Below are 27,789 nucleotides of genomic sequence, written 5' to 3'. Positions count from 1 at the left end.
TCCCAGTAAGCATGCAGTGGTGTTCTCACAGGCCTATGACAAGGTCAAAATCCTGTCTATTTGGGAAACAGTGGCATGCATTAAAGTAATGACTGGTGCTACAAGACGTTCTTCTTATATGACTATTTCCAAGCCTTAACACCATTCTTATCTGCACATTTTTATCATCTTTGCTACATAATAGAAGTGATTCATCATATACCTATTCCTAGAGGGACAGTTATTAGGTGTTCTTGTACAAATGCAAACACCAGTAGTGATCGCCAAATATTATTAGAAATTAGTGTATGAAGTCTTACCAATTTACTTTGTTCTGTTATCTTTTTTCTTTTCATTTATTTTCTGTCCCTCCAAGTTTTCTGAAATATTACTGTTTTTGCAATAACTTCATGAAATACGTGTTTGAATCATTTTTTAAAACTTAGTTATCCAATAAAATATAACAGAGAATATGAACTAATGTATATTTGTCTACTGGCACAACATGTATAAAGCAACATATATAAAGCATGGATATCAAAAAAAATTAATTTTGATTTATTTATATTGATGGTTTTGTCTTGTTACTAAAATAACCAAAGAGAATCAGGAGGTGGTACTTCAGTCTAGTCTTTTTTTATTAGTAAAGGGTTTAGTAGCAAGTATTTTCTTCACATATTTGACCTTTTGCCTTCAGGGTTTAATACAGTAGAGATTTGATTTTATGTTTCTGTTTCACAGCATATGGCATTACATCATCAACTTTTCTATATCTTCTATGTTTTTGTTTTTCATTCTATTACAAAAATACCATAAGATAGGATAGGCAAAGACACAAAGGATGAAATGGTTAAGAAAAAATTGGTACTTTTCTAAAATCTCAGTAAAACTAAGTATAATCAAAGTTTCTTTTTCCCTTTGGATTCACTTTGAAATTTTGAAGGAAGAGGTTGTTAGAGTGGAAATATGACTGTCTTTTCTACTTTCCTCCTCATAAGTCCTCTGTGCAGAGGAATTACTGAGTCCTTCCCATTAGGTACTCCTCCCTTCCCTTTTTTCTTTCCAGTGTACTATTCTCATATCGGGCTATGTTTTTTCACACCTAGGCTATCTTTATTGGTTTCTCTGTCCTCTATTTCTACCTTCTAATCCATCCTGTACTCTCTTGGCAAATTAATCATAGGAAGTAAAACAATAACAACCACACTTGGTTCATGCCACTATCTTAATGAAAAAAACATAAGTAATTTTAGTTCACGTAGCCTTTAAGAAAAGGCCCTCCACAGTGTGGTACACTCCTACCTTTGTCTTATCTCTTACTGTTCTTTTACACAGACATGTTACTCTGTGTGAAGAATAGTTCTAATCAAGAATAATTGGGTCACTGTCTACCACTTCTTGTCTTTTGTACCACCCATATTGTTGCTCATGGTTTTCATTCATTTGGAACATTATTTCTTTCTATTTGCTTATTTGTTTAAACAGTATATTATCTTTTAAGGAAATTTGAATATAGAAACAAAATTTTACATATTTTCCCCTGTAGTTACCATTTCTGTTGCTCTTCATTGCTTTGTGTAGATCCAGATTTCCATCTGGAATGATTTCCCTTTTGCCTAATATTTAATACTTCTTGTAGTGCATGTCTATGGGTGATTCTTTCAGCTTCTGTATATCCGAAAAACTTTTTTATTTCACCATCATTTTGAAGATATTTTTTTTCCGGGTATAGAATTCTAGGTGGACAGTTTTTTGTTTTTTCCTTTCGGTATTCCACTATCTTCTTGCTTGTATTATTTCCAGTAAAAAAATCTGCTGTCATCCTTATCTTTGTTCCTCTATATATGCTGTGTCTGTTTTTTTCTGACTTTTAAAAGTTTTTCTCTTTATTATTAGTTTTGAGCCGTTTAGTTATAGTTTTCTGCATATTTCTTGTGCTTAAGGTTTGTTGTACTTCTTGGATCTGTGGGTGTATAGTTCTCAACAAATTTGGAAGCTTTTGGCCATTATTTATTCAAATATGTTTTCTTTTCTCTCTTTGGAGACTCCAGTTATATGCCTATTAGGCTACTTGAAATTGCCCACAACTCTAGGATTATTTTTTCATTTTTAATGTTATTTTTTCTGTGTCTCATTTTATAATTTCTAGTCTATGTTTTCAAGTTTACTGAGCTTTTCTTCTACAATGTCTAATATGCTTTTGTTCCCATTGGGTGTATTTTTCATCTCAGACATTGTAGTTTTCATCTTTGAAAACTATAGGTTTGATTTTGGATATCGTCCATGTCTCTCTGTTCAAACTTTTTGAACATCTGGAGTACAATTATAATAACTTTTAATGGTTTTGTCTGCTAATTAAAAAAAAAAATCTGTTTCAGTGGTTTTTATTGATTTTATTTTTCCCCTCATTATAGATTATATTTTCCTGCTTTTCTCCAGAATAGCCTAAAGGTGGTTCTAGGGTGGAAGCAGGGAGATTAGCTTGTATGCTGTTGTCCCTAGGCAATAAACAATGGTGGATTATTAGACTAGAGTGATGGCAGTGGAGCTGGTGAAAAGTGGTTGAAGTCTGAGTGTATTTTGAAGGTAGAACCAACAGGATTTGCTGATAGTTGGATGAGGAGCATAAAAGAATGAGATGGGCCAAAGATGACTCCAAGGTTTCAATCATGAGAAACTTGAAGGATGCAATTCATTTTAAGAAATTGAGAAGCCAGAGGGAGGAGTAGATTTTGGGAATATCAGGAATTCGATTTTTGATATATTAAGTGGAGTTGATTATTAGATATTCAAGTAGAGATGTTGATTTGTAAATTGTACAGTTGATGCTTGAACAACACAGGTTTGAACTGCCTGGGTATTTTTTTCAATAGTAAATACCACAATACTACATGATCTGCAGTTGGTTGAATCTGCAGGTATAACTGTGGATACGGCGAGCTGACTATATAGTTACATGTGGATTTTCAACAGCATGGAAGGTTGGTGCCCCTAATCCTTGTGTTATTCAAGGGTCAACTGTATATGTGAGTCAACTGTATATATGAGGGTCAACTGTATATATGAGTCTGTAGTTCAAGGGAGGGAAGTCAGAGTGGGTGGTACAAATGTGGGAAATCTTAGCATATAGAAGATATGTAAAGTCGTGACACTGGATATATCACCAAGGGAATGTAGGTTGATAATGGTTGGGGCACTCCAGGGTTTAGATGTGCTTCTGTGATGTAAAAAACCAGCAAAGGAGACTAAAATGGACCTGCCAGGAAAAAGAAGAAAATAAGGGTATGGTTGCCTGGAAGCCAAGTGACAAAATGTGTTTCAAGGAGTGTAGAGGAAGATCGAGAGCTGCTGACAGTAAATTATAGTAAAATGAGGACTGAGAACTGGCTATTAGATTTAGCAACATGGAGAGTAGGTTCTGTGCACATTTGGTGTAAAATCTGATTTGAGTAAGTTCAAAGGAAGATGGGAGGAGAAAAATTTGGAGGTGGCAAAAATAGGCAGCTCTTTAGAGTATGATTATGAAAAGAGGGATACATACCTAGTTAACCCGCCTGGGTTAACTGTGTGTGTATATGTGTGTGTGTGTGTGTGTGTTTTAAACAGGTGAAATAATTGCATGTTTATAAGCTGATGGGAATGATCTGGTAGATACGGAAAACTGATGAAGAGAAAGAGGAGAATTGTTGACATGGTGTCCTTGGGCAGACAAGAGAGGGATGGGGTGTAAGCCACAGGTGTGTTAGGTAAGAGCCTGGATAGTTCATTCATAATTATTGAGTTATGTGACTGGAGATGTGGTAGTGGGAGTTTGTGGAACTTCTTTTTTAATTGCTTCTTTATCTATGAAATAGGGAACAAAACTTTTCATCCAGATGAGGGCAGGAAATGGAATGGTGGGATTGGAAGAGAAAGAAAGTATGGAATAATGAACTAGGAGAGTAGGAAAACGAAAGGTCTATGGAAATGTGGTCACTATTAAGGGCCCACTGAGATCAGTGGTCAGGAAATTCAAGTGGATCTTTCAGCATGTTCATCATTCATGTCCATCTTCATTGTAAGGTGCAGAGTAGGTGGAGAGTTGAATTCAACTAGTGTTGAATTGATTCTGCAAGATTGACATATAGTTTTAGAGGAAGGTAAAATTAAAGAAATTGCTGTTTGTAATAGACTAATGGTGTGGCGTGATCAAGGAGACCATCTTGGAAGTGGAAGGAAAGTAGAAAAGCCTGGAGGAAATTGTTGAAATCTTGGCTCTGAACTTGAGTTTATTGGGAAGTTGTGGTAGGGCCTTACGGAAAAGGAAATGATTAAGGTAATGCTACATGGAGGATCATTAGAGGAAGGAAATACAAGAAAATGTTTCTGGGAGGCACTGATAAAACATATTCCTACATTAAAAAATGTCCATGCATTTTCCTTTCCTAAAATATGACTTAGAGTCTTCCAGAGTTGTGTAATGATTGTGAATATGTATGTCTTCCAGGCGCACTGGACCGGTGTGTGATGGGGATCACAGCAGTAGAGATACTGAATGCTTGTGATGAAGCAGCTCCTGCTGCCGTCGACTCACTTAGTCACCCAGCAGTCAACTTAAAACAAGCTATGACACGACGCAGTCTTGCTGCTCTTAAAAACATGGCCCATCATAAGCTACAAACTCTTGCAACTAACCTCTTGGCTTCTGAGGCATCTGACAAAGTAAGTTTTGTATGTGGGCTCATGTGTCCCCATTCAACTTCATTTAATAATGCAGCTTTGGCACGTCTTAGGGAATCATTTTTGGGAGATGACACGGGTGAAAAATAAGCTTCTGATTTTTATTTAGGTTTTCCAGCACAGTTTTTAAGTATTTCACGTATTTGGCAGTCTGAAAAAGTGACTTGTTCTTACCATTCAAACTATTTTAAAATGATTCCAACAGACTTAAGTGACTTCAGTTTCTGAAATTAGAGCAAACGTTTTATGTATAATCTGTCTTTCTGACTTTCTGACGGTCTTCCTGTAGAAAGGTTGAGCACGAGCTAATATCTTCAGGAGAAAAAAGTAACAATTTAGGCATAATTCGGATGTTTCTAATTGTGGCTTATCTTTTATTTTAAAAGTAGGTTCTGATTTTATTAAGGTTAGGCCATTTAAAGATTTAAGAAAATATGTGAGAGTAAGTATGGTGAGGTTGCACAAGTGCTGGCATTTTTCTGCAAGACCAAAGCTCAATCACACTTTACTTACTGACACTTGAAATCAATGCATCAGTTACTTCTTCAGTTAACAGAAGATTTTCCTACTAAAAGAAGAACAGTCAACCCCAGTTCATTAATTGGCTACTTGTGTTTAGTTTTGTAGAGACTAGTCACTATTTTGTTTGTGGTATTTGTGTTCTGTGGTATTATTAGAACTAGTTTGTCTCTGGTAATGGATAAATGAATCCTAGAGACGATCCCAGTATTTTATCTGAATCACTACTTAAAATTCCTACTTCCATCTTAGAATTCATTAGAATTATGAATGGGTAACCAAATACCTTTATTTTCATTCCCTCTTATTCCTGATTCCTATTTTTTAAATGATGAGACATGGAATAAATAACAAAGAGGTTGAAAGGGTCATCTACAAACTTGAAAATTTGCCCAAGAATTAGCGAGTGCTAATGACATAGGAAATACTATAGGCAGCTCCACTGACCCATATCCTCCAGTAATTGGCAGTAATATTTGATCATTCTGTCTTTCCCCAAAATATTAATGTTTTATTGGCTTTGTTATATTGTATGTTTCGTAGATTAGAATTGTGAAATCCTTCTGTGATTTTTTTTCATGCTTTCTGTTCCATGCTCTAAAGTTTGAATAGAAATCAGGCTTAAATGCATTTGCCATGCCTTTAATTTCTTTGAAGAGGTCATGTGGCTGTTCCCTAGGAATTCAGTGTTCATAGCACATTGTCTGATGTTCTATATAATTTTAATATTGAGCAAACTTATAAAACAGTACATTCAAGGGCAAGCATGTATGTTTTGTAATTCCCAAATTTATTCTTTTTCTTGTTGGTATCCCCTAGAAGTAAAAATTTGGAAAAATAATTATATAACTAGAAAATTAAAGAAAAATAAGTGGTACAGTAACATTTATGAATGGCTTTTGTAAGTGGCCATGGTCCATTATGTGATTTTTACAATCTTGTTTGTCCCTGTTTTAATAGCACATTTTATAGTGCAATTAGTGATAAAAGCACCAGATATCAGAGACAGTACACTTATGTATTGTAAAATATATTGCTCGTGAACCTCCTCAGTCTTGTAGCAGTGGTAATTGTTGCCTGGCCTACAAGGAAAACAATTATAGAAGGGGGAAAAGGCTTAGGAAGCTGAGGCTGCAGGAGGATAATCACTTTATGAAAAATGTATGTTGGCTGGACCATTAGGGATTTCTCTAACTATTTTCTCATGTTGACTTAGAGTCTTCTTCTGAGGGGAATATTTAAAGAGCCATCCTCTGGATGGCTTTCTAACCTCAAGAGAAATGAAGCCCACCCAAAGTTAAAAAAAAAGTATCCAAAACATAACTAAGAGCCTCTCAGTGGTACAGGACTTACTCTAGGGTATTGGATCTGATTTTTTTTCATGGGTCTCTCAACAGAAAGTGAAACCTCTATGGGAATACTCTATATAAAGTATCCTGGTTTTCCCTTGTTAGAGTAGTGTTAGCAACTGGGCTATTTGGAAGTAACAAATATTTTACATTGTTAATTAGGTTAATTATGCCAGACATATACAGCTTTACAAGCAAAGATAATTTACTGTCCTGTGATTTTTTTTTTTCTTCTTTCACTGGAAGAGCAAGAAGGTGTTAAGTAGAATTATCCTTTATTATTGCATCGAATCTTTGGAAGGTGTGTGTACTCAAAACCCTGTGTATTCCACTTATGACATGTATCTTATATTTCTCCTTGTATTATAATAACATATATACTTACCTAATTCTCCCTACTGAAATCCAGTCTTCTTTTTTTTTTAAATTAATTTTTATTGGAGTATAGTTGATTTACAATGTTGTGTTAGTTTCAGGTGTACAGCAAAGTGAATCATTTATACATATATACACTCTTTTTTAGATTCTTTTCCCACATAGGTCATTACAGAGCATTGAGTAGAGTTCCCTGTGCTATACAGTAGGTTCTTATTAGTTATCTATTTTATATATAGTAGTGTATATATGTCAATCCCAATCTCCCAATTTATCCCCCCCGCCCTTTCCTCCTTGGTAACTGTAAGTTTGTTTTATACATCTGTGACTCTATGAAATCCAGTCTTCTTGCAGACAGGGATTATGACTTATTTATCTCATCTCTGTGTTTTCCCCATGACATCTCTTAGCAGCTGTGCAATAAATATTTGTTGAATTGGATCATGTGTAACAGAAAGTGCTGGTAGCCTCTGCTTCAGCCTCTTTGCCCACCTCTTCTTCATTCCCCTCACAGTTGATTGTTTTGACTTGACAGTCAAATCTCTCCCTATTCATGAGACTCTAGATGTTTATTAGGTACTTTGCCCTCTGTTCAGTTTTGCATTCTCTCCATTTGGTTTTGGTGGGCAAGTTGGTCCCGGCGTAACTCATTCTCCTTCCTTGCCATCTCTGTATTTTCAAACATTCTGAAATTATCTCAACTTCCACCCCCTCCTTTACTCCTGTTTCTTGTGGCTCTAGGCCAGGGTTGCTCAACCCCAGCACTATTGACCTTTTGGGCTGGATAATTTTTTGCTGCGGGGGACTGTCCTTTGTATTGTAGGATGTCAGAGAAGCATTTTTCCTCTACCCACTGCATGCAAATAGCACCCCCTCTCCCCTAAGCATGACAGTCAAAAAGGTTTTTAGTCATGGGGGACAAAATTGCCTCTGGATTAAAAGCACTGCTTTGGAGAAAAAAAGTTGAGGAATGGTAAAGATCCTACATCCTATTTTTGTGTCTTTCTTTTCCCCTCCCCAGTTTTCTTCTTTAATGTCTCTCCTCTTTGAGAATGGTGAAGCCAGCCTCAACCCTCATCCCTTCTGCCCACTGTGGCAGAAATAGTTCTTGCATTCTCTCTGGGCTCACACCTTTCTGTTCAGACCGTTCCTAAAACACTTCACTTTGTGTGTGGTATTTTTTTGTTTGTTTGTTGAGCTTCTTGAGGACAGGAGTTGAGTTTCTCCCCCTTTTATTTCCAGTGCTTAACATAGTATGAAATGTAGTGTGAAGTTAGTTTGCAAGTGTAGATTGGAGTCATGTGGAATCAACTCGGGTGCAAAGCCGAGGACTTAACTCAATGAGTAACGACACGATATTGGGTAGTCTTAAAAGGAGATATTTGTTTGTTTAAGAATGATTTTGCCATGTCTGACACTTATATGCAGACCACTTTATAAATGTTGACTTGGGAAATGAATTGTGAGGCTCCTGGGATGATATAGTGAGAGGTGTGGGAACTGGAAAGGATTAGGCAGTGGAAATGTAGACGAGGGATAACTTGTAAGCTGTTGTGTAGGTTGAATAAATAGGACTTCACAAATGAGCAAGAGAAGATTTGAGACATACAGGTTGATTTCCAAGATCCAAGCCTGGGTAAAGGGAGAATGGTGGAGATGTTAACAGAAATAAACAACTCATAGCATAGGCTTTGAAGTTGATTGTAACAGGAGACATTTGCCTCTTCTGTGTAGTGTTGAGAGATGGGGTACATGTGGCGGGAGCAAACAACCTCCAAGAAAGGAACGATACGATGCTGGGGTAGAGTAGGGATGGGATTTTATTTTCTAAATGAACACTGTAATGGAGTGCCTGAATTAGACTGCAGCTGACATTTTGGGGTGCCTACTATCATTAGATTATTCCAGATATGCTGTTTTCCTTAATTCTCATTACAAATAGATGACTTAGTTATCCTCAGATTTGCAAATGATGAACCTAAAGGACATTTGGTTAGAACAGAGATTGGCAAATTTTTTTTTGTAAAGGGTTAGATAGTAAAAAAATTAAGCTTTGTAGACCATATTGCTTCTGTCACAATGATTCAACTCTGCCATTACAGTGGCATTAAAACAGTTATAGACACTATGTAAATGGACTGGCTCCCAATAAAACTTTATTTACGAAAACAGGCAATGGGCTGGATTTGGCCCCTGGGTCATAGTTTGCTGACCCCTGCATCGGAAGATGGCATTATTAATATCAAGGTTGTGGGTACAGTTCCCCCATGGAATGGCCTTTGCTTCATTTTTGAAAAGCATTTCAAAGGAGTGGTTTAGAGCCCAAGTTCTAGTCACAGGCGTATCTGTGTTCCAGTTGCATCTCTGTAACTTCCTGCCTGTTGGTGACCTTGGACAAGTAACTCCAGTGGCCTAGCTTACACATATAATTGAAAACAAATCTTTGTAAAGGAAGTAAAGGTTGACAGTCGATTAGAGCAATGAAATAACATCAAGACTTGGGGAATAAAAAAGAGCATATGGAGTTAGTAATTAGTAAAATCATTGGTCATCATTAAGAGCTGTTTTGGTAGAATTAGTTGGGTCAGAAGTCAGGATACAGCGAGCTAGGAATGAGCGTGAGGTGAAGTGGAGGCACAGTGTGTGGAAGAAGTTTGCTTTTGGAGAAATAAAAGATTAGTAGCTTCAGTGGCTGCAGGGTTAAGAGCAGAGTTTATGCTTTGGGAGCTCACGGAACACTTTTGTTGGTGGAGGGAGTGATTGGTGGGGCCATGGAAGAGGACATGGTGTTGAGAATAGAGTTGGAAAGTTCACCCTTATTAGAAATTGTTTCCTTATAATCTGTAGTGATGAAAAGAGGGAGGTGAATATAACAAATTATTTTCAGTGGAAGAAGAGAAGAGTAGGCTGTGATATCTGTTTTAAAAAAAGGAAGTGGTTATAATCCCTTGGAGGTAGAGTCATCTTCTTCTTTTCTTTTAATCCCTCATTAAACTCAGAATAAGTAGTATACTGGATTAGGAGTTAGAGGACTTGTAAGGTATAAATAAGTAGGAGATCATAGCTGGCATGTCATGGCATTTGAGGAATGCATAAATGAATATGTCAAGAAGAATGTCTGGGCATATCAGGTGATCTTTTTGACAAGTTTTCCCACAAAGCATTTGCCAGACACTGGTTCTTGTTGAGGAGATCTTGGTGGACGCTTTGGGCCAATAGGATTTTATTAGTAAAGCTAGAAAGCCCTTGCAGCCGTGGAATTCATTTTTTAGGCCTACTGTGTGTAATTTTTTATTGGGCCCCGTTACATCTTGGGCATTGTTGTATCAATCAGAATCACCCTATTTATATTGAAAAATGATGAGGTTGAAGAAATTGAAAATTGACCAGGATGATTTATCTTTTACCTTCCATTTCTCTCTCTGTCATCTAATTAGTCAAAACCCTGAAAAAATGAAGGGACTATATTTGCAAAGGTCAGTAACTTTGTATTCTGTGTAACTAGGCAAGAGAATGGAATTTACAAGTCAAATATAACCTGCTGAGAACATACTCTGTGTTTTTTGCTTGCAGAATTCACTCTGTTAAAAAAAAAATTGTGCTGATTGAATTGACTTTATGATTCACTGTGAAAAGGGCACTTGTAAGGTACAGATAGAGACAAGCCAAATGACGTTATGTACAGGGTACCAGGCCTTGTCTGGTGAACTGTTTTCAGCCTTAGAAAAATTCTTTTCTTTTTTTTTTTTTAACATCTTTATTGAAGTATAATTGAGAAAAATCCTTACGATGTGCCTGACCTTTGAAATAGCAATTAAACTCGCTTAACATTCTGCTCCAAAAGTTTAATGAATATTTTAAAAGAAAATATGAATATGTTAATTGTATATTTATTATATACTTTGAAGTATATATGAGTTCAGTTTTGGGTTCTTCTAAATGGTTATTAAGACAAAAATTTTATATTACACTAATTGTTGTCTAACTGTTAATAAATAAAATTAAGGAGACTTAGCTAAGCTGCCCGGCCTTAAGAAAACAAAGGAGTGAATGTCTCTGTAGGAGGAGAATAAACGTTTATTAAATGCCTTTGTGACCAGTGATTCCCTTTGATGAAGGATAATAATGAGAAACTGAATCCGGATGCTGTGTGCACTCATTGCTCCTGGGATGACGTTGCATCCGGGCCCTTTCAGTAGACAGAGCTAGGTAGTATTATGTATGTTTACATGAATACACACTTACACAAACATGTACGTCTTTAAGTATCTCTCTATCTTCCTAAATATATTAAATACCTTGGGTTAGCACCATTACCTCCAATTCCAACCAAACACCACAGTGTTGGCTGTAGCCTCCCCTCCTGGCTTGTTGTAACTCTCTTCTTCACCTGTGAGAAACCTCTCCCAGTATTTTCAGTGTATTTATTTGCTCAGTTCCCCCTTTGTGTAAACAATTTCCCGCTCACCCCAAATCTCTTTTTAGGTGTCCCCACCAAAAGCTTGCCTCCCACAAAGGAAAGGAAGTTTCATTTCTTCTTGATTCTTAACATTTTCTTTCTTTCCACCTTCTGCTTCTCTTAGGCATTATCAATTCTGTTCATTCATGCTTGTGTTTCTTTCCATTGAGGCTTCTTTGCTAAAGTGATGTTTTCTTTTATTTTTAATTCTTTTTTTTTTTAACATCTTTATTGGAGTATAATTGCTTTACAATGGTGTGTTAGTTTCTGCTTGATAACAAAGTGAATCAGTTATACATATACATATGTCCCCATACCTCTTCCCTCTTGCATCTCCCTCCCTCCCACCCTCCCTATCCCACCCCCCTAGGTGGTCACAAAGCACCGAGCTGATCTCCCTGTGCTATGCGGCTGCTTCCCCCTAGCTATCTATTTTACGTTTGGTAGTGTATATATGTCCATGCCACTCTCTCACTTTGTCCCAGCTTACCCTTCCCCCTCCCAGTATCCTTAAGTCCATTCTCTAGTAGGTCTGCATCTTTATTCCCATCTTGCCCCTAGGTTCTTCATGACCAGTTTTTTTTTTTTTTTTTTTTTACATTCCATATATATGTGTTAGCATACGGTATTTGTTTTTCTCTTTCTGACTTACTTCACTCTGTATGACAGTCTCTAGGTCCATCCACCTCACTACAAATAACTCAGCTTCGTTCCTTTTTATGGCTGAGTAATAATTCCATTGTATATATGTGCCACATCTTCTTTATCCATTCATCTGTTGATGGACACGTAGGTTGCTTCCATGTCCTGGCTGTTGTAAATAGAGCTGCAATGAACAATGTGGTACATGACTCTTTTTGAATTATGGTTTTCTCAGAGTATATGCCCAGTAGTGGGATTGCTGGATCATATGGTAGTTCTATTTTTAGTTTTTTAAGGAACATCCATACTGTTCTCCATAGTGGCTGTATCAATTTACATTCCCACCAACAGTGCAAGAGGGTTCCCTTTTCTCCACACCCTCTCCAGCATTTATTGTTTGTAAATTTTTTGATGAAGGCCATTCTGAGCGGTGTGAGATGATATCTCATTGTAGTTTTGATTTGCATTTCTCTAATGATTAATGATGTTGAACATTCTTTCATGTGTTTGTTGGCAATCTGTCTATCTTCTTTGGAGAAATGTCTATTTAGGTCTTCTGCCCATTTTTTGATTGGGTTGTTTGTTTCTTTGATACTGAGCTGCATGAGCTGCTTGTAAATTTTGGAGATTAATCCTTTGTCAGTTGCTTCATTTGCAAATATTTTGTCCCATTCTGAGGGTTGTCTTTTCGTCTTGTTTATGGTTTCCTTTGCTGTACAAAAGCTTTTAAGTTTCATTAGATCCCGTTTGTTTATTTTTGTTTTTATTTCCATTTCTCTAGGAGGTGGGTCAAAAAGGATCTTGCTGTGATTTATGTCATAGAGTGTTCTGCCAGTGTTTTCCTCTAAGAGTTTGATGGTGTCTGGCCTTACATTTAGGTCTTTAATCCATTTTGAGTTTATTTTTGTGTATGGTGTTAGGGAGTGTTCTAATTTCATTCTTTTACGCGTAGCTGTCCAGTTTTCCCAGCACCACTTATTGAAGAGGCTGTCTTTTCTCCACTGTATATTCTTGCCTCCTTTATCAAAGATAAGGTGGGTTTATCTCTGGGCTTTCTATCCTGTTCCATTGATCTATAGTTCTGTTTCTGTGCCAGTACCATACTGTCTTGATTACTGTAGCTTTGTAGTATAGTCTGAAGTCAGGGAGCCTGATTCCTCCAGCTCCATTTTTCGTTCTCAAGATTGCTTTGGCTATTCGGGGTCTTTTGTGTTTCCATACAAATTGAGAAATTTTTTCTTGTAGTTCTGTGAAAAATGCCAGTGGTAGTTTGATAGGGATTGCATTGAATCTGTAGATTGCTTTGGGTAGCATACTCATTTTCACAATGTTGATTCCTCCAATCCAAGAACATGGTATATCTCTCCATCTATTTTATCATCTTTAATTTCTTTCATCAGTGTCTTATAATTTTCTGCATACAGGTCTTTTGTCTCCTTAAGTAGGTTTATTCCTAGATATTTTATTCTTTTTGTTGCAATGGTAAATGGGAGTGTTTCCTTAATTTCACTTTCAGATTTTTCATCATTAGTGTATAGGAATGCAAGAGATTTCTGTGCATTAATTTTGTATCCTGCTACTTTACCAAATTCATTGATTAGCTCTAGTAGTTTCCTGGTAGCATCTTTAGGATTCTCTATGTATAGTATCATGTCATCTGCAAACAGTGGCAGCTTTACTTCTTCTTTTCCAATTTGGATTCCTTTTATTTCTTCTTCTTCTCTGATTGCTGTGGCTAAAACTTCCAAAACTATGTTGAATAATAGTGGTGAGATTGGGCAACCTTGTCTTGTTCCTGATCTTAGTGGAAATGGTTTCAGTTTTTCACCATTGAGGATGATGTTTGCTGTGGGTTTGTCATATATGGCCTTTATTATGTTGAGGAAAGTTCCCTCTATGCCTCGTTTCTGGAGAGTTTTTATCATAAATAGGTGTTGAATTTGGTCGAAAGCTTTCTCTGCATCTATTGAGATGATCATAAGGTTTTTCTCCTTCAGTTTGTTAATATGGTGTATCACGTTGATTGATTTGTGTATATTGAAGAAGCCTTGCATTCCTGGGATAAACCCCACTTGATCATGGTGTATGATCCTTTTAATGTGCTGTTGGATTCTGTTTGCTAGTATTTTGTTGAGGATTTTTGCATCTATGTTCATCAGTGATATTGGCCTGTAGTTTTCTTTCTTTGTGACATCTTTGTCTGGTTTTGGTATCAGAGTGATGGTGGCCTCGTAGAATGAGTTTGGGAGTGTTCCTCCCTCTGCTATATTTTGGAAGAGTTTGAGAAGGATAGGTGTTAGCTGTTCTCTAAATGTTTGATAGAATTCGCCTGTGAAGCCATCTGTTCCTGAGCTTTTGTTTGTTGGAAGATTTTTAATCACACTTTCAATTTCAGTGCTTGTGATTGGTCTGTTCATATTTTCTATTTCCTCCTGTTTCAGTCTCAGAAGGTTGTGCATTTCTAAGAATTTGTCCATTTCTTCCAAGTTGTCCATTTTATTGGCATGTAGCTGCTTATAGTAATCTCTCATGATCCTTTGTATTTCTGCAGTGTCAGTTGTTGCTTCTCCTTTTTCATTTCTAATTCTATTGATTGGAGTCTTCTCCCTTTTTTTCTTGATGAGTCTGGCTAATGGTTTATCAATTTTGTTTATCTTCTCAAAGAACCAGCTTTTAGTTTTATTGATCTTTGCTATCGTTTCCTTCATTTCTTTTTCATTTATTTCTGATCTGATCTTTATGATTTCTTTCCTTGTGCTAACTTTGGGGTATTTTGTTCTTCTTTCTCTAATTGCTTTAGGTGTAAGGTTAGGTTGTTTATTTGAGCTGTTTCTTGTTTCTTAAGGTAGGATTGTATTGCTATAAACTTCCCTCTTAGAACTGCTTTTGCTGCATCCCATAGGTTTTGGGTCGTCGTGTTTTCATTGTCATTTGTTTCTGGGTATTTTTTGATTTCCTCTTTGATTTCTTCAGTAATCTCTTGGTTATTAAGTAGTGTGTTGTTTAGCCTCCATGTGTTTGTATTTCTTACAGATGTTTTCCTGTAATTGATATCTAGTCTCATAGTGTTGTGGTCGGAAAAGATACTTGATACAATTTCAATTTTCTTAAATTTACCAATGCTTGATTTATGACCCAAGATATGATCTATCCTGGAGAATGTTCCATGAGCACTTGAGTAAAATGTGTATTCTGTTGTTTTTGGGTGGAATGTCCTATAAATATCAATTAAGTCCATCTTGTTTAATGTATCATTTAAAGCTTGTGTTTCCTTATTTATTTTCATTTTGGATGATCTGTCAATTGGTGAAAGTGAGGTGTTAAAGTCCCCTACTATGATTGTGTTGCTGTCGATTTCCCCTTTTATGGCTGTTAGCATTTTGCCTTATGTATTGAGGTGCTCCTATGTTGGGTGCATAAATATTTACAATTGTTATATCTTCTTCTTGGATTGATCCCTTGATAATTATGTACTGTCCTTCTTTGTCTCTTTTAATAGTCTTTGTTTTAAAGTCTATTTTGTCTGATATGAGAATTGCTACTCCAGCTTTCTTTTGATTTCCATTTGCATGGAATATCTTTTTCCATCCCCTCACTTTCAGTCTGTATGTGTCCCTAGGTTTGAAGTGGGTCTCTTGTAGACAGCATATGTATGGGTCTTTTTTTTGTATCCATTTAGCCAATCTATGTCTTTTGGTTGGAGCATTTAATCCATTTACATTTAAGGTAATTATTGATATGTATGTTCCTATTACCATTTTCTTAATTGTTTTGGGTTTACTATTGTAGGTCTTTTCCTTCTCTTGTGTTTCCAGCCTAGAGAAGTTCCTTTAGCATTTGTTGTAGAGGTGGTTTGGTGGTGCTGAATTCTCTTAGCTTTTGCTTGTCTGTAAAGATTTTAATTTCTCCATCAAATCTGAATGTGGTCCTTGCTGAGTAGAGTAACCTTGGTTGTAGGTTTTTCTCCTTCATCACTTTAAATATGTCCTGCCACTCCCTTCTGGCTTGCAGAGTTTCTGCTGAAAGATCAGCTGTTAACCTTATGGGGATTCCCTTATGTGTTATTTGTTGCTTTTCCCTTGCTGCTTTTAATATTTGTTCTTTGTATTTAATTTTTGATAGTTTGATTAATATGTGTCTTGCTGTGTTTCTCCTCTGATTTATCCTGTATGGGACTCTCTGTGCTTCCTGGACTTGATTAACTATATCCTTTCCCATATTAGGGAAGTATTCAACTATAATCTCTTGAATACTTCCTGTTTTGCTAGTTGTTTGGCATAGGGTGTCCTGCACTGTAGCTTGCTGTTCGTTGAGTGGAGCTGGGTCTTGGCGTTGAGATGGATATCTCTTGGAGATTTTCATCGTTTGATATTACGTGGAGCTGGGAGGTCTCTTGTGGACCAGTGTTCTGAACTTGGCTCTCCCACCTCAGAGGCATAGCCCTGATGCCTGGCTGGAGCACCAAGAGCTTGTCCTCCACACGGCTCAGAATAAAAGGGAGGAAAAAAAGAAAGGAGGAAAGAAGAAGATAAAATAAAATATAGTAAAATAAAATAAGTTATTAAAATAAAAAATAATTATTAAGAAAAAAAATTTTTTAAGTAATAAAAAAAAAAAACAATGAGAAACGGGCAGACAGAACCCTAGGACAAATGGTAAAAGCAAAGCTATACAGACAAAATCACACAGAGAAGCATACACATACACACTCACAAAAAGAAAAAAAGAGAAAAAAATATATATATTGTTGCTCCCAAAGTCCACCTCCTCAATTTGGGATGATTCGTTGTCTATTCAGGTATTCCACAGATGCAGGGTACATCAAGTTGATTGTGGAGATTTAATCCGCTGCTCCTGAGGCTGATGGGAGAGATTTCCCTTTCTCTTCTTTGTTCGCACAGCTCCCGGGGTTCAGCTTTGGATTTGGCCCCGCCTCTGCATGTAGGTCACCTGAGGGCGTCTGTTATTCGCTCAGACAGGACGGGGTTAAAGGAGCAGCTGATTCGGGGGCTCTGGCTCACTCAGGTTGGGGGGAGGGAGGGGTGCGGATGCGGGGCGAGCCTGTGGCGGCAGAGGCCGGCGTGACATTGCACCAGCCTGAGGCGCGCCGTGCGTTCTCCCGGGGAATTTGTCCCTGGATCACGGGACCCTGGCAGTGGCGGGCTGCACAGGCTCCCGGGAGGGGAGTTGTGGATAGTGACCTGTGCTCACACACAGGCTTCTTGGTGGCGGCAGCAGCAGTCTTAGCGTCTCATGCCCGTCTCTGGGGTCCGCGCTGATAGCCGCGGCTCGCGCCCCTCACTGGAGCTCCTTTAAGCTGCGCTCTGAATCCCCTCTCCTCGCGCACCCCGAAACAATGGTCTCTTGCCTCTTAGGCAGGTCCAGACCTTTTCCCGGACTCCCGCCCGGCTAGCTGTGGCGCACTAGCCCCCTTCAGGCTGTGTGTACGCAGCCAACCCCGGTTCTCTCCCTGGGATCCGACCTCCGAAGCCCGAGCCTCAGCTCCCAGCCCCTGCCCGCCCCGGCGGGTGAGCAGACAAGCCTCTCAGGCTGGTGAGTGCTGGTCGGCACCGATCCTCTGTGCGGGGATCTCACCGCTTTGCCCTCTGCACCCCTGTGGCTGCGCTCTCCTCCGTGGCTCCGAAGCTTCCCCCCTCTGCCACCCGCAGTCTCTGCCAGTGAAGGGGCTTCCTAGTGTGTGGAGACCTTTCCTCCTTCACAGCTCCTTCCCTGAGGTGCAGGTCCCGTCCCTATTCTTTTGTCTCTGTTTTTTCTTTTTTCTTTTGCCCTACCCAGGTACGTGGGGAGTTTCTTGCCTTTTGGGAGGTCTGAGGTCTTCTGCCAGCATTCAGTAGGTGTTCTGTAGGAGCTGTTCCACATGTAGATGTATTTCTGATGTATTTGTGGGGGGGAAGGTGATCTCCGCCTCTTACTCTTCCGCCATCTTGAAGCTCCTCCCCTTTAATTCTTTCTTGAGTTCAGTCATTTCATTTCTGATTTTTCTAATTCTCATTTGTATTGTTCTTTCATGTTGAGTATCATTTTAAAAATGTTCTGTACCTTGTTTTGAAATAGTACATTTGTTTCGATCTGCTGCTTCAACATGTCTGTTTTTTTTCTGGTTCTTATTCTCTCTCTCTCTTTTTTTAATAGAGGGCCGATTTTTATTTAAGATTCGGCATGCAGGGTCTTAGTTCCCCAACCAGGGATCGAACCTGTGCCCCATGCAGTAGAAGTGCAGAGCCGTAACCACTGGACCTCTAGGGAATCCCCATTCTTATTCTCTTTTTACTTGCAATAATTTTGACCTCAATACTTTTTGTTGCTCACTTTGTGAAATGATTTTTCCTGGATTTTTTGAATGATTAATTCAGATAGCTTTTCTGACTTCACAGAACTCCTTCTGTTGTTTCATGTGGTTCAATAATATGGTGACTTGCTTTCTGATAGTTCCTGGCACTGTTCCTCTCCTTCCTTTTTTATTTATTTATTTTTGTTTTTTAAATTACCTATCAATTTTGACTACATTCTTAGCAGTTTTTCCTTGTTGCGGGATCTTTTCCTAGAAGGGAGCGTGGATACATCAGTGTTGTAAGCGCCCTGGGAATCTGATGTGCCAGCCCCCTCAGATCTCACAACTGCAGGTCCTTGTGTTCACTTGCTGTTGAGGTAGGTAAGCTCGTCCCGGGTTCAGCTGCTGTTTTCAGGTTTGTTTTTTGGTTAAGTATCTGTTGGCTCTTTTAGAGTTTTCCTGTCAGAGCTGTCAAATACATTCCTGCTTCTCCTTCCTTCTTACTACAGGGACGCCTGATACCAGGTGGACTTTGTAGCTGTTGGTGGGTTTTCCCATCCACTTGAATTTTGGGATTTGTGGGTATACTTCATCACTTAATTTTGTTAAAAATGTTCTCAATGGGTTTCGGTTATGCTGCCTAGTTGCTCTGTCTCTTTTTATGAGGGGGTTTGGGAAAATCCAGTAACTATGCTGGCGTCGCTGCTATGATCTTCCCTTTGGGTCTCTGTAGTCTCGATGTTAAGTGTAGAATTCAGTGAAATGAATTAGTTAAGGAGAAATATTAAACATTCGTTTAAAGATCTTACTTGTGTATTATTTGCCCTAGATGAAGCATGTTTGTAAATATCTATCGTTTTTCTGGATTACATTGATAAGATACCAGTGTGGTTTTGAATTGAAAGGAAACGTACTTTATTTATGCGAGAAGATCCTTAACCTCCTGGCAGGTGACAGTTGCCCTGAGTCCATCAGCCTGGATTGAACTTCTCCTCCTGTGCTGCCACAATCTCATCACATGGTGGTTAGTGAGACTGACTTTTAAACTCTACAATGAGCAGTCAGTGACTTTGTTTCGCCATTACTTCCCTCTCTATTGTTTGTCCTTTGGAACTTTAAAAGTTCTAGAATGAAAATTTTAGAATTTAACATGAAGCTTTGGGAAAGAGATTCCTTAAAGAATGAGCTTAAGAACATTTTTTTGGAGCCACAAATGTAAAATTAAAAGATTTAAAGTAATTAAGGAGCCACAGGTATATAGGGCAGGTAATGGGGTTAATTTCTGGACGTACATTATTGCATTAGTTGCTATTATCACAGACACAAGCGAACACAAGGCAGTCCATGAAGTCCTGTTGGCCTGCCTCTCTGCTCCCTCTCTCTTTTCCTCTCTTTCTCCATCTTTTCCTCCCTTCCACAGGCTATTCATTATATTAAATTAATCATTCATCCTCATCTCTGTAAAAAATGGTTCACATTCCTCTAACGTATTTATGTCCTAATTCTGTTATTCTTTCTTCATATTTGCCTCACTTTCATAGTACTCTCACACACACAGGAAAGTACAGTGTATGTAGGTTGTACGTGCATGTGCTCCTTGGTGTGTGCGTGTGTGTGCACGAGTGTGCACTCACCAGGCACGGATATTTCATAGAGTTTGGGATGAATGCCTTGAAGATTTCCAACTCAGGTTGATTTTCTACCAACTTTTTCTCCAGTTTGGGGGAAGTGAGTTTTAGGTTACTATGAACATAATACGACTTATTCCATTAAGGAATGAAACTAAACTCTCAAAACTAACTACATATTTAGTTCATATTTACTAAATTTTTTGGTGACTACAGGGTTTTTATTTAGCTCTCTTTCCTTTTTAAGGATTCTTGAATTAGAAACAAATGGATTTATGGTGATCATTGTACAACACCATCAAATAATGACACATACAAGGGAACTTGCCTTCCTGAAACTTAACAAGCCCCGTGGCTCTAGTGCCTTATTGGCCCTGTGCCTTGCACACAATAGGTGTTCAACGGATTTATAAATGGAATTCATAGTTCATATTAAATATAATTCATCATATTATTCTGAACCAAGAAAAAGCCATCTTGTTCTGTGATGGTTTTAAATTCGGAACAGTTTTGTTTTTCCTTGGAATGTGAGAAACAGCAACGGAGAAATTTCCTTCACCATCGTTTCCCCATCATTTCACTGTCTCACACAATAAATCCAATGGCAGACTGCTGAGAGAATAGGAACACTAGCTAGATCAAACCCTATGACCTCGGCAGCCAGATCTTTCTAGCCCTTGTGTGTGGTACTTTATATCTAACTCTTATTTGGGAACCTAAAGGTATTTTGAAGTAATTTGATAGAAGTGTAAAGATTTGTGACTAAAAATTAATATGTTAGTACTTCTGGTAAGAAATAATTTCTTCTAATATGCTTGAAAAATCTGCTCTTTATTGGACCATATAAAAGATTTTCAAACTTCCCGACTTTTATAACCTCTGTTAGAAAATAATTGAATCAGTCTAGTTCAGTAAACTTTTATTGACTCTTAGGTGCTGTATTAGGCCCTTGAGAGTCCAAATGAATAAGACATGATATTTACCCTCAGGAAATATCAACAGATAAATACAATGCAGTGAAGTAAGTGAGATGGCTGAGGAAATGCAGAAAGTACTGCAGAAACCTGGCCTAGCTTGAAGTGATCAGGACTGGCTTCTTGGAGGAGGGGACATTGAAGAATGAGTGGAATATAGTCAGGTGGCGGGTGGAGCTGGCTTGCAGTGTGTTCTGGGAGTAGCGGATGGCAGATACAGGGAGGGAGGTGGGGAGTGCCATGTGTGCTCTGTAGAGCTGGAGGATCAGCTGAGGAGAGGCAGGCGGAGGTGGGAGGTGAGGCTGGTCCATGCGTACCATGTGACGGCGCTAAAGCATTATCTCAGTGGCTTTCAAACTTAAAAAATTAGCATTAGGATTCTTCCCTCAAAAAGAATTTTATCTGAAAGCCAGTATGTATAACAGATATGAGGAAATGTAGAGTAGAGTTTAAATTGAAGAATTGTTTGTGAGCCATATTTGGCAGGACCTAGTGATTCATTAGGTAGAGTTGGTAAGGGAGGTTGACTCACAGGCTTTCTGATTGGATGACTGACTAGAAATGGCTCTATCCGGTGTGAGATTGAATGTAGGGACAGGTTTTGTGTGGGTGACGATGAGTTGCTTTGCATACAGTGGAGGGGGGACTTGAGGGAGGCATGTGGTGATGGGTATACAAATTGAGGAATCTCCAACGTACACCTGGCATTTAAAACCGTGGAAGCAGATGAGATCCTTCAGAGATAGCAAATGGGCTGAGATAGACTCTGGGGATACCACCTGAAGGGGAGGGAGAGGAAATGATGTGGAGAGGAAGTGGTGTGAGGAGAACCAGGAGGATGTGCTGACTTGCAAACAGGGAATCGGGTGTTTCAAGAAGGGTGGAGCGATCAATTGTGTCAAACGCAAAAGCTGAGTGTTAGAAGGATTGAAACGTGTGTGTCAGTGAGGTCATTAGTATCCTTTTTCAGAACTGTCTCCCCACGATGTGGGGGGAAGCAGCTTGATGGTGGTGGGTTAAGGAGTGAATGGGAGGTGTGAAAATAGAAGGAGCCAGTGCGGAATACTTTTGAAAAGTTGGTATGATAAGGGAAGTAGAAGGAGAATAGCCAGAGGGAAATCCAGTCTTGAAGACAGGTTAGAGTGTCTGTGGATTAAGGGTAAAGAGCCAGTGGAGAGCGGCAGGTTCACGATCAGGGTGGGGAGGAGACAGCTGATGAAGCTGGGTTCCACAGGGAATGAGAGGGTGGCAGAGGGAAGGGCACTTGGCTTTGACGTGGAGAAGGAAAACTTCATTTTCTCAAGCTGAGGTTTAAGGAAAGAAGCCATCTCCATAACATAAAAGTGCAAGTACTGATGTAGACGCTGCAGAAGGTTCTCCAGATCATTTACAAAGGTGGCTACACTAAACAATGGATTTCCAACAGCCTTGATGAAACAGCCTTCTTTTGGAAGAAGATGTCATCTAGGACTTTCATAGCTGGAGAGGAGAACTTAGTACCTTGGCTTCAAAGTGCCAAAGGAGGACTTCCCTGGTGGTGCCGTGGTTAAGAATCTGCCTGCCAATGCAGGGAACACGGGTTTGAGCCCTGGTCTGGGAAGATCCCACACGCCGCGGAGCAACTAAGCCCGTGCGCCACAACTACTGAGCCCACGTGCCACAACTACTGAAGCCCATGCGCCTAGAGCCCGTGCTCCACAACAAGAGAAGCCACCACAATGAGAAGCCCGCACACCGCAAGGAAGAGTAGCCCCCGCTCGCCGCAACTCGAGAAAGCCTGCGTGCAGCAACGAAGACCCAACACAGCCAAAAATAAATAAACAAACAAATAAATAAATAAAAGTGATTACAGGCATGTGTTTAAAAAAAAAACAAAGTGCCAAAGGACAGGCTGATTCTCTTGATAGGGGCTAGTACAGCTGGTGACTTGAAGCTGAAGCCAATGCCCATATACCATTCTGAAAACCCTAGTGCCCTTAAGAAATAGGCTAAATCTACTCTGCCTGTGCTCTGTAAATGGAACAACAAAGCACATCTGTTTACAACACGGTTTCCTGAATATTTTAAGCCTGCCATTAAGACATGTTGCTCAGAAAAAAATGATTCCTTTCACAATATGACTGCTCGTTGACAGTGCACCTGGTGGTTACCTAAGAGCTCTGATGGAGGTGTACAATGAGATTCATGTTGTTTTCATGCCTGCTAACACAGCATCCATTCTGGAGCCCACGGATCAAGGGGTAATTTCGACTTTTAAGTCTTATTATTTAAGAAATACATTTTGTGAGGATATAGCCGTCACGGATGGTGATTCCTCTGTTGGATCTGGGCAGAGTAAATTGAAAAGGATTCACCATTCTAGATGCCATAGGACGTTTGTGATTCATGGGAAGAGGTCGGAATATCAGCATTAATAGGAATTTGGAAGAAGTTGATTCCAACCCTCATGGATGACTTTGAGAGGTTCAAGACTTCAGTGGAGGAAGTAACTATAGATGTGGTGGAAATAGCAAGAGAACTAGAATTAGAAGTGTAGCCTGAAGATATGACTGAATTGCTGCAATGATAGAACTTGAACAGATGAGGAAAGAGTGGTTTCTTCCTAGGAAATCTGCTGGTGAAGATGCTTTGAAGATTGTTGAAATGACAACAAACGATTTCGACTAGGACATACACTTAGTTGATAAAGCAGCAGCAGGGTTTGAGAGGATTGACTCCAATTTTGAAAGAAGTTCTGTGGGTAAAATACTATTAAACAGCATTGCCTGCTACAGAGGGATCGTTAATGGAAGGGAGAGTCAATCGACGCAGCACACTGCACTGTTGTCTTATTTTAAGAGATTGCCCCAGCTGCCCCAGCCTTCAGCAGCCATCACCTTGATAAAGTCAGCAGCCACCGATGTTGAGGAGACCCTCCACCAGCAAAAAGATTTCGACTTCCTGAGGGCTCAGATGATGGTTAACAATTTTTTAGCAATAAAGTATTTTTAATTAAGGTAGGTAACATTTTTTAGACATGCTATTGCACAGTTAATAGACTATAGAATAGTGTAAACATAAGTTGTATATGCACCGGGAAACCAAGAAATTCATGTGACTCACTTTATTGTGATCTTATTCGCTTTATTGTGGTGGTCTGGAACCGAACCCACAGTATCTCTGAGGTGTGCCTGTATATTCAGAGATCTTTCCGTTGTCTTCCACACATCTCTCTCTTCTTAGTTTGTGTAAAGATACCTGTTTTTCTTAATCACAGTCACACCTCAATAACAATCACCTAGCAGCAATTAGCCTTGGTGAAACTTACATTTTCTCAGGGGAGTGGATGGGTATAAAGGAAGAGGTAGAAAAAAGAGACAAAAGGAGGGGATTCATCATCATAAATCAGGATTTTAGTTTTTTACAGTCTAATGTAAATTGGTTCCCAGTCTTTTTCACCTGTGTTTCAGTAAATGTAGTATATACAGTTGACCCTTGAACAACACGGGTTTGAACTGTGCGGGTCCACTTATATGTGGATTTCTTTTCAGTTGTAAGCACCACAGTACAACACAATCCAGCGTTGGTTGTATTTGTGGACATGGAGGAACCGCGGATATTGGAGGGCCGACTATAAATTACACGCAGATTTTTGACTGCACGGATGGGTCGATGCGCGTAACCTCCGAGTTTTTCAAGGGTCAACTGTACTAACTATTTGTTGTGTCTGGAGTGGCCTTGTTCCATGCCCCCTGCCCTCTGAGCCCGTCACCTAGCTAACTCCCACTCATCTCAGGAGCCTCAGTTCTATGACCATTATCTCTGCAAAGGTTCTGAATTTTTTCAGGTGATGCTGCTAAGTTTAGCAGAGTCAGTTGAATCTTCTCAGATTCTCTGGCACTTGGCTTATGTTTCCATCCTGGTACTTACTGTCTTGTACCGATATATGGAAGCAAGGAGATATACTTGTTTACATGGCTATTTCTCTGTATCAGGGTTTCTTGACTTGAGCACTACTGACATTTTGTGCTGGGTAATTCTTTGTTCTGGGGGCTGCCCTGTGCATTGTAACATGTTTCTCGGCATCCCTGCCCTCTGCCCACTGGCCATTAGCACCCTCTCCTAATTGTGACTAACAATGATGTCTGCAGACGTGGCCAAATGTCCTTTGGGGCTGGGGGGAAAACATCACCCCCGGCTGAGATCCACTGCTTTATATCAGACTAGGAGCTCCTCCAGGGACCATTTGATATTTCTCCTTGTGCTTCTAGTACCCAGCACAGAGTGTTCACTGAATTACTGTGAACGAACCAGTATTTGAAGGTTGATTAACGTCGGGTGGACTCACTTTTTCCCTCACCCCCACCCCTTCATCTCCAGAGTCTCTACAGAACGAACGCTGAGAACCTCTTGATGTCTAGAATCAAACGTCAGGCAGATACAGGAGGACCTGGGCTTCCTCCCATAACCTAACCATTGACGAGCTATGAGACCTGTGTGACTGACTGACCTCTGAGGTTCCATTTGTTTTTAACTGTAAGGTGGGGAAGGGATGTAATAAGGTTGTAATGAAGTTAAATGAGCAACATGTTTGAAAACATTTATCTCAATAGGTATTCAGCACACACTTGTTTAATACTCCTGATTGATTGATTGGTTGCGTTCATTCAGCACATATTGAGTGCGTACGATAAGCCGGGCCACGTGTGAGAACAGTTGGAGAGCGCATTAATCACATCCACACCCAACAGACTGTGGCACTGAGGAGTTCCTGCTCTGATGTGGGGGACAAGCGTGCGGTTCGTTGTGGTGAGCGCTCGACTAGACTGTATGAGCTGAGTGCGACAGAGACCTAGGAAGACGAGCTGACCTGCAGAGCTGTTGGGAAGGCTCTTCTGAAGAGCCATTTGTGTAGAGGCTTGACATCAGGAAGAAAAGTGGGCAAGAACATCCCAGGCAAAGACAACACCACGTGCAGATGTGGGTGGGGATGGTGTATGGGCATAGTGAGATGGTGCAACGTGTGCCGAGGCCAGCAGTGGTGGGAGAAGAGGGTTAGAAACAAGCTAGGATCTGCTTGAGTGTGAATATTTCTTAGTCCCAGGGAACTAAGATCCCACAAGCTGCACAGTGTGGCCAAAAAAAAAAAAAAGAAATATAAAAAGTGTTTATATTTAACACTTATAATTAACTTTTGAATAATTTACATTTCATTTATGTCATATGAAATAAATTATGGTGCAGTATAAAACCTTAAAACCTCTCAATAGCTAAACTATCCCTCTTTGGTTTATGCTTATTAATGTACTTGTTAATGAAAACACATGGAAGTGAAATAACATCAAATCTAATGAGTATATTGTAATTCATAACTAATCATAAAATGCTGTTCTATCCAAAATCAAATATTTAGAATAAGTATATTGTCTAATTCCAACTTAAAAATGGATTCTCTGAGAGAGCTCATCTCGCTGTTTTCCTAACCATTAGTATTCAGTAACAGCAGTACGGCAGCAGAGGGCACCAAATATCCATTTCAGTCTTAGACATTTTCTTGATAGTTACACTTTTTGTGTTTCCCTTTCCACTCTCCCCCGCCTCTTTCTCTTCCTTATTCCCTCCCTTCCTTCCTTTTTCCTAATACTTAAAATCATTAACATTAAAACCATACTTTTTTTTTATAGCAGATGGTGGGATTTTTCCCCTTAGCTAATTTTAGAATGTTTTAGAAGTACATTAAGACATCAGTGTGTTTTTATTTGTTGAAACTTATGCATTTAACATTATGCATCAGAATTTCAGAAGTTCTTTTAAAGATTTTTATTCAATAAAATATCCTATCCATAATCAAGAGTAAAATTATTTTTCTTACCACTATATTTGTAGGTAATAGACTAGTTCTTTACATTGTACTTAGGAAATTAAAAATTATTTAGAACATGCATTATAAATGATATCTACCTAATTATTTTATAAAATATTATTTAATATTTTTCAATACATATTTTTTCTTGTATTCTATTGTAGAACTCAGTATTGATATTTATAGAAGCATGTGTGTGTGTGTGTGTGTGTGTGTTAGATATGTAACATTTCCTAGTCTTATTATTAGTATCCTTGATCTCTGGTTTCAGAGCAGATTCAGATTTTTAAAAAATCATCCACTTTTCTTCTTTACACTTTAGCATCAAAATCAGCCGATATTTAATGCTCACTTCATAAATCAACTTTAGGTAGAGATCTGAACCATTTGATATAATTATAGGTTGGTCTCAAGGCTCTTTCAGGAAAAATAATAAATTATTTTACCAGGTAACCTTAAAAATAGTCCCCAAAACTATGGCATTAAAAAACAATTCAGAAATAAGTAAGCTTTTAAATTGGGACCATTGAAGTGAATGGTGCAAGAGTAAAATTATTGCCTATGTTTTAAATATCTCTCAGTCATTGGATAAGATGAAATAAGGCTAAAATATTATTGTAACACTGGTTTTAGGGGACAAAGCTATCAGGTGTTTCAGCAGACATGACTTAACCTAGCATATATTCAAATATGTAATAACAATAAATGCTATAGCAAAGATATGTCAACATTTTCTCCTCTGCAGATTGTATGATATCGCTTTGTTTTGTTTGTTGTTGTTGCTGGAGGCTTCTGCCTATGCTGTGCATGTGTGTGCGTGTGCTGAAAAATACCCGTGCTTGAATAAGGATTAGTCTCATGATCATAGTTCTGTCACTTTGCTTGGGTTTTCACTTGAGACGCAATTTTACCTGCTACTCTTTCTGTGATTGTCACAGGTTCACTTTCAGTGATGAGCAAGCAATCCAATAATTTTTTCCTCTTTTTGCATTTCTGTAATATTTTAAGTCA

At 38.9% G+C, this 27,789-nt stretch overlaps 1 protein-coding gene across 4 annotated transcripts in view; it reads left to right on the top strand.

Annotated features, from left to right (window-relative positions):
- WDR7 (WD repeat domain 7) overlaps positions 1-27,789 on the top strand; it is a 370,109-nt gene that overhangs the window by 68,073 nt on the left and 274,247 nt on the right. For all 4 annotated transcript variants that reach the window (XM_061169470.1, XM_061169471.1, XM_061169468.1 and 1 more), the window contains one exon: positions 4,466-4,680. In XM_061169470.1, the coding sequence (XP_061025453.1) occupies positions 4,466-4,680 (215 nt within the window). The remainder of the gene's footprint in view (positions 1-4,465; positions 4,681-27,789) is intronic.

The sequence above is a fragment of the Eubalaena glacialis genome, chromosome 15 (genome assembly GCF_028564815.1).
Source record: "Eubalaena glacialis isolate mEubGla1 chromosome 15, mEubGla1.1.hap2.+ XY, whole genome shotgun sequence".
Taxonomy (NCBI): domain Eukaryota; kingdom Metazoa; phylum Chordata; class Mammalia; order Artiodactyla; family Balaenidae; genus Eubalaena; species Eubalaena glacialis.
This window is presented reverse-complemented; position numbering and strand designations above follow the sequence as displayed.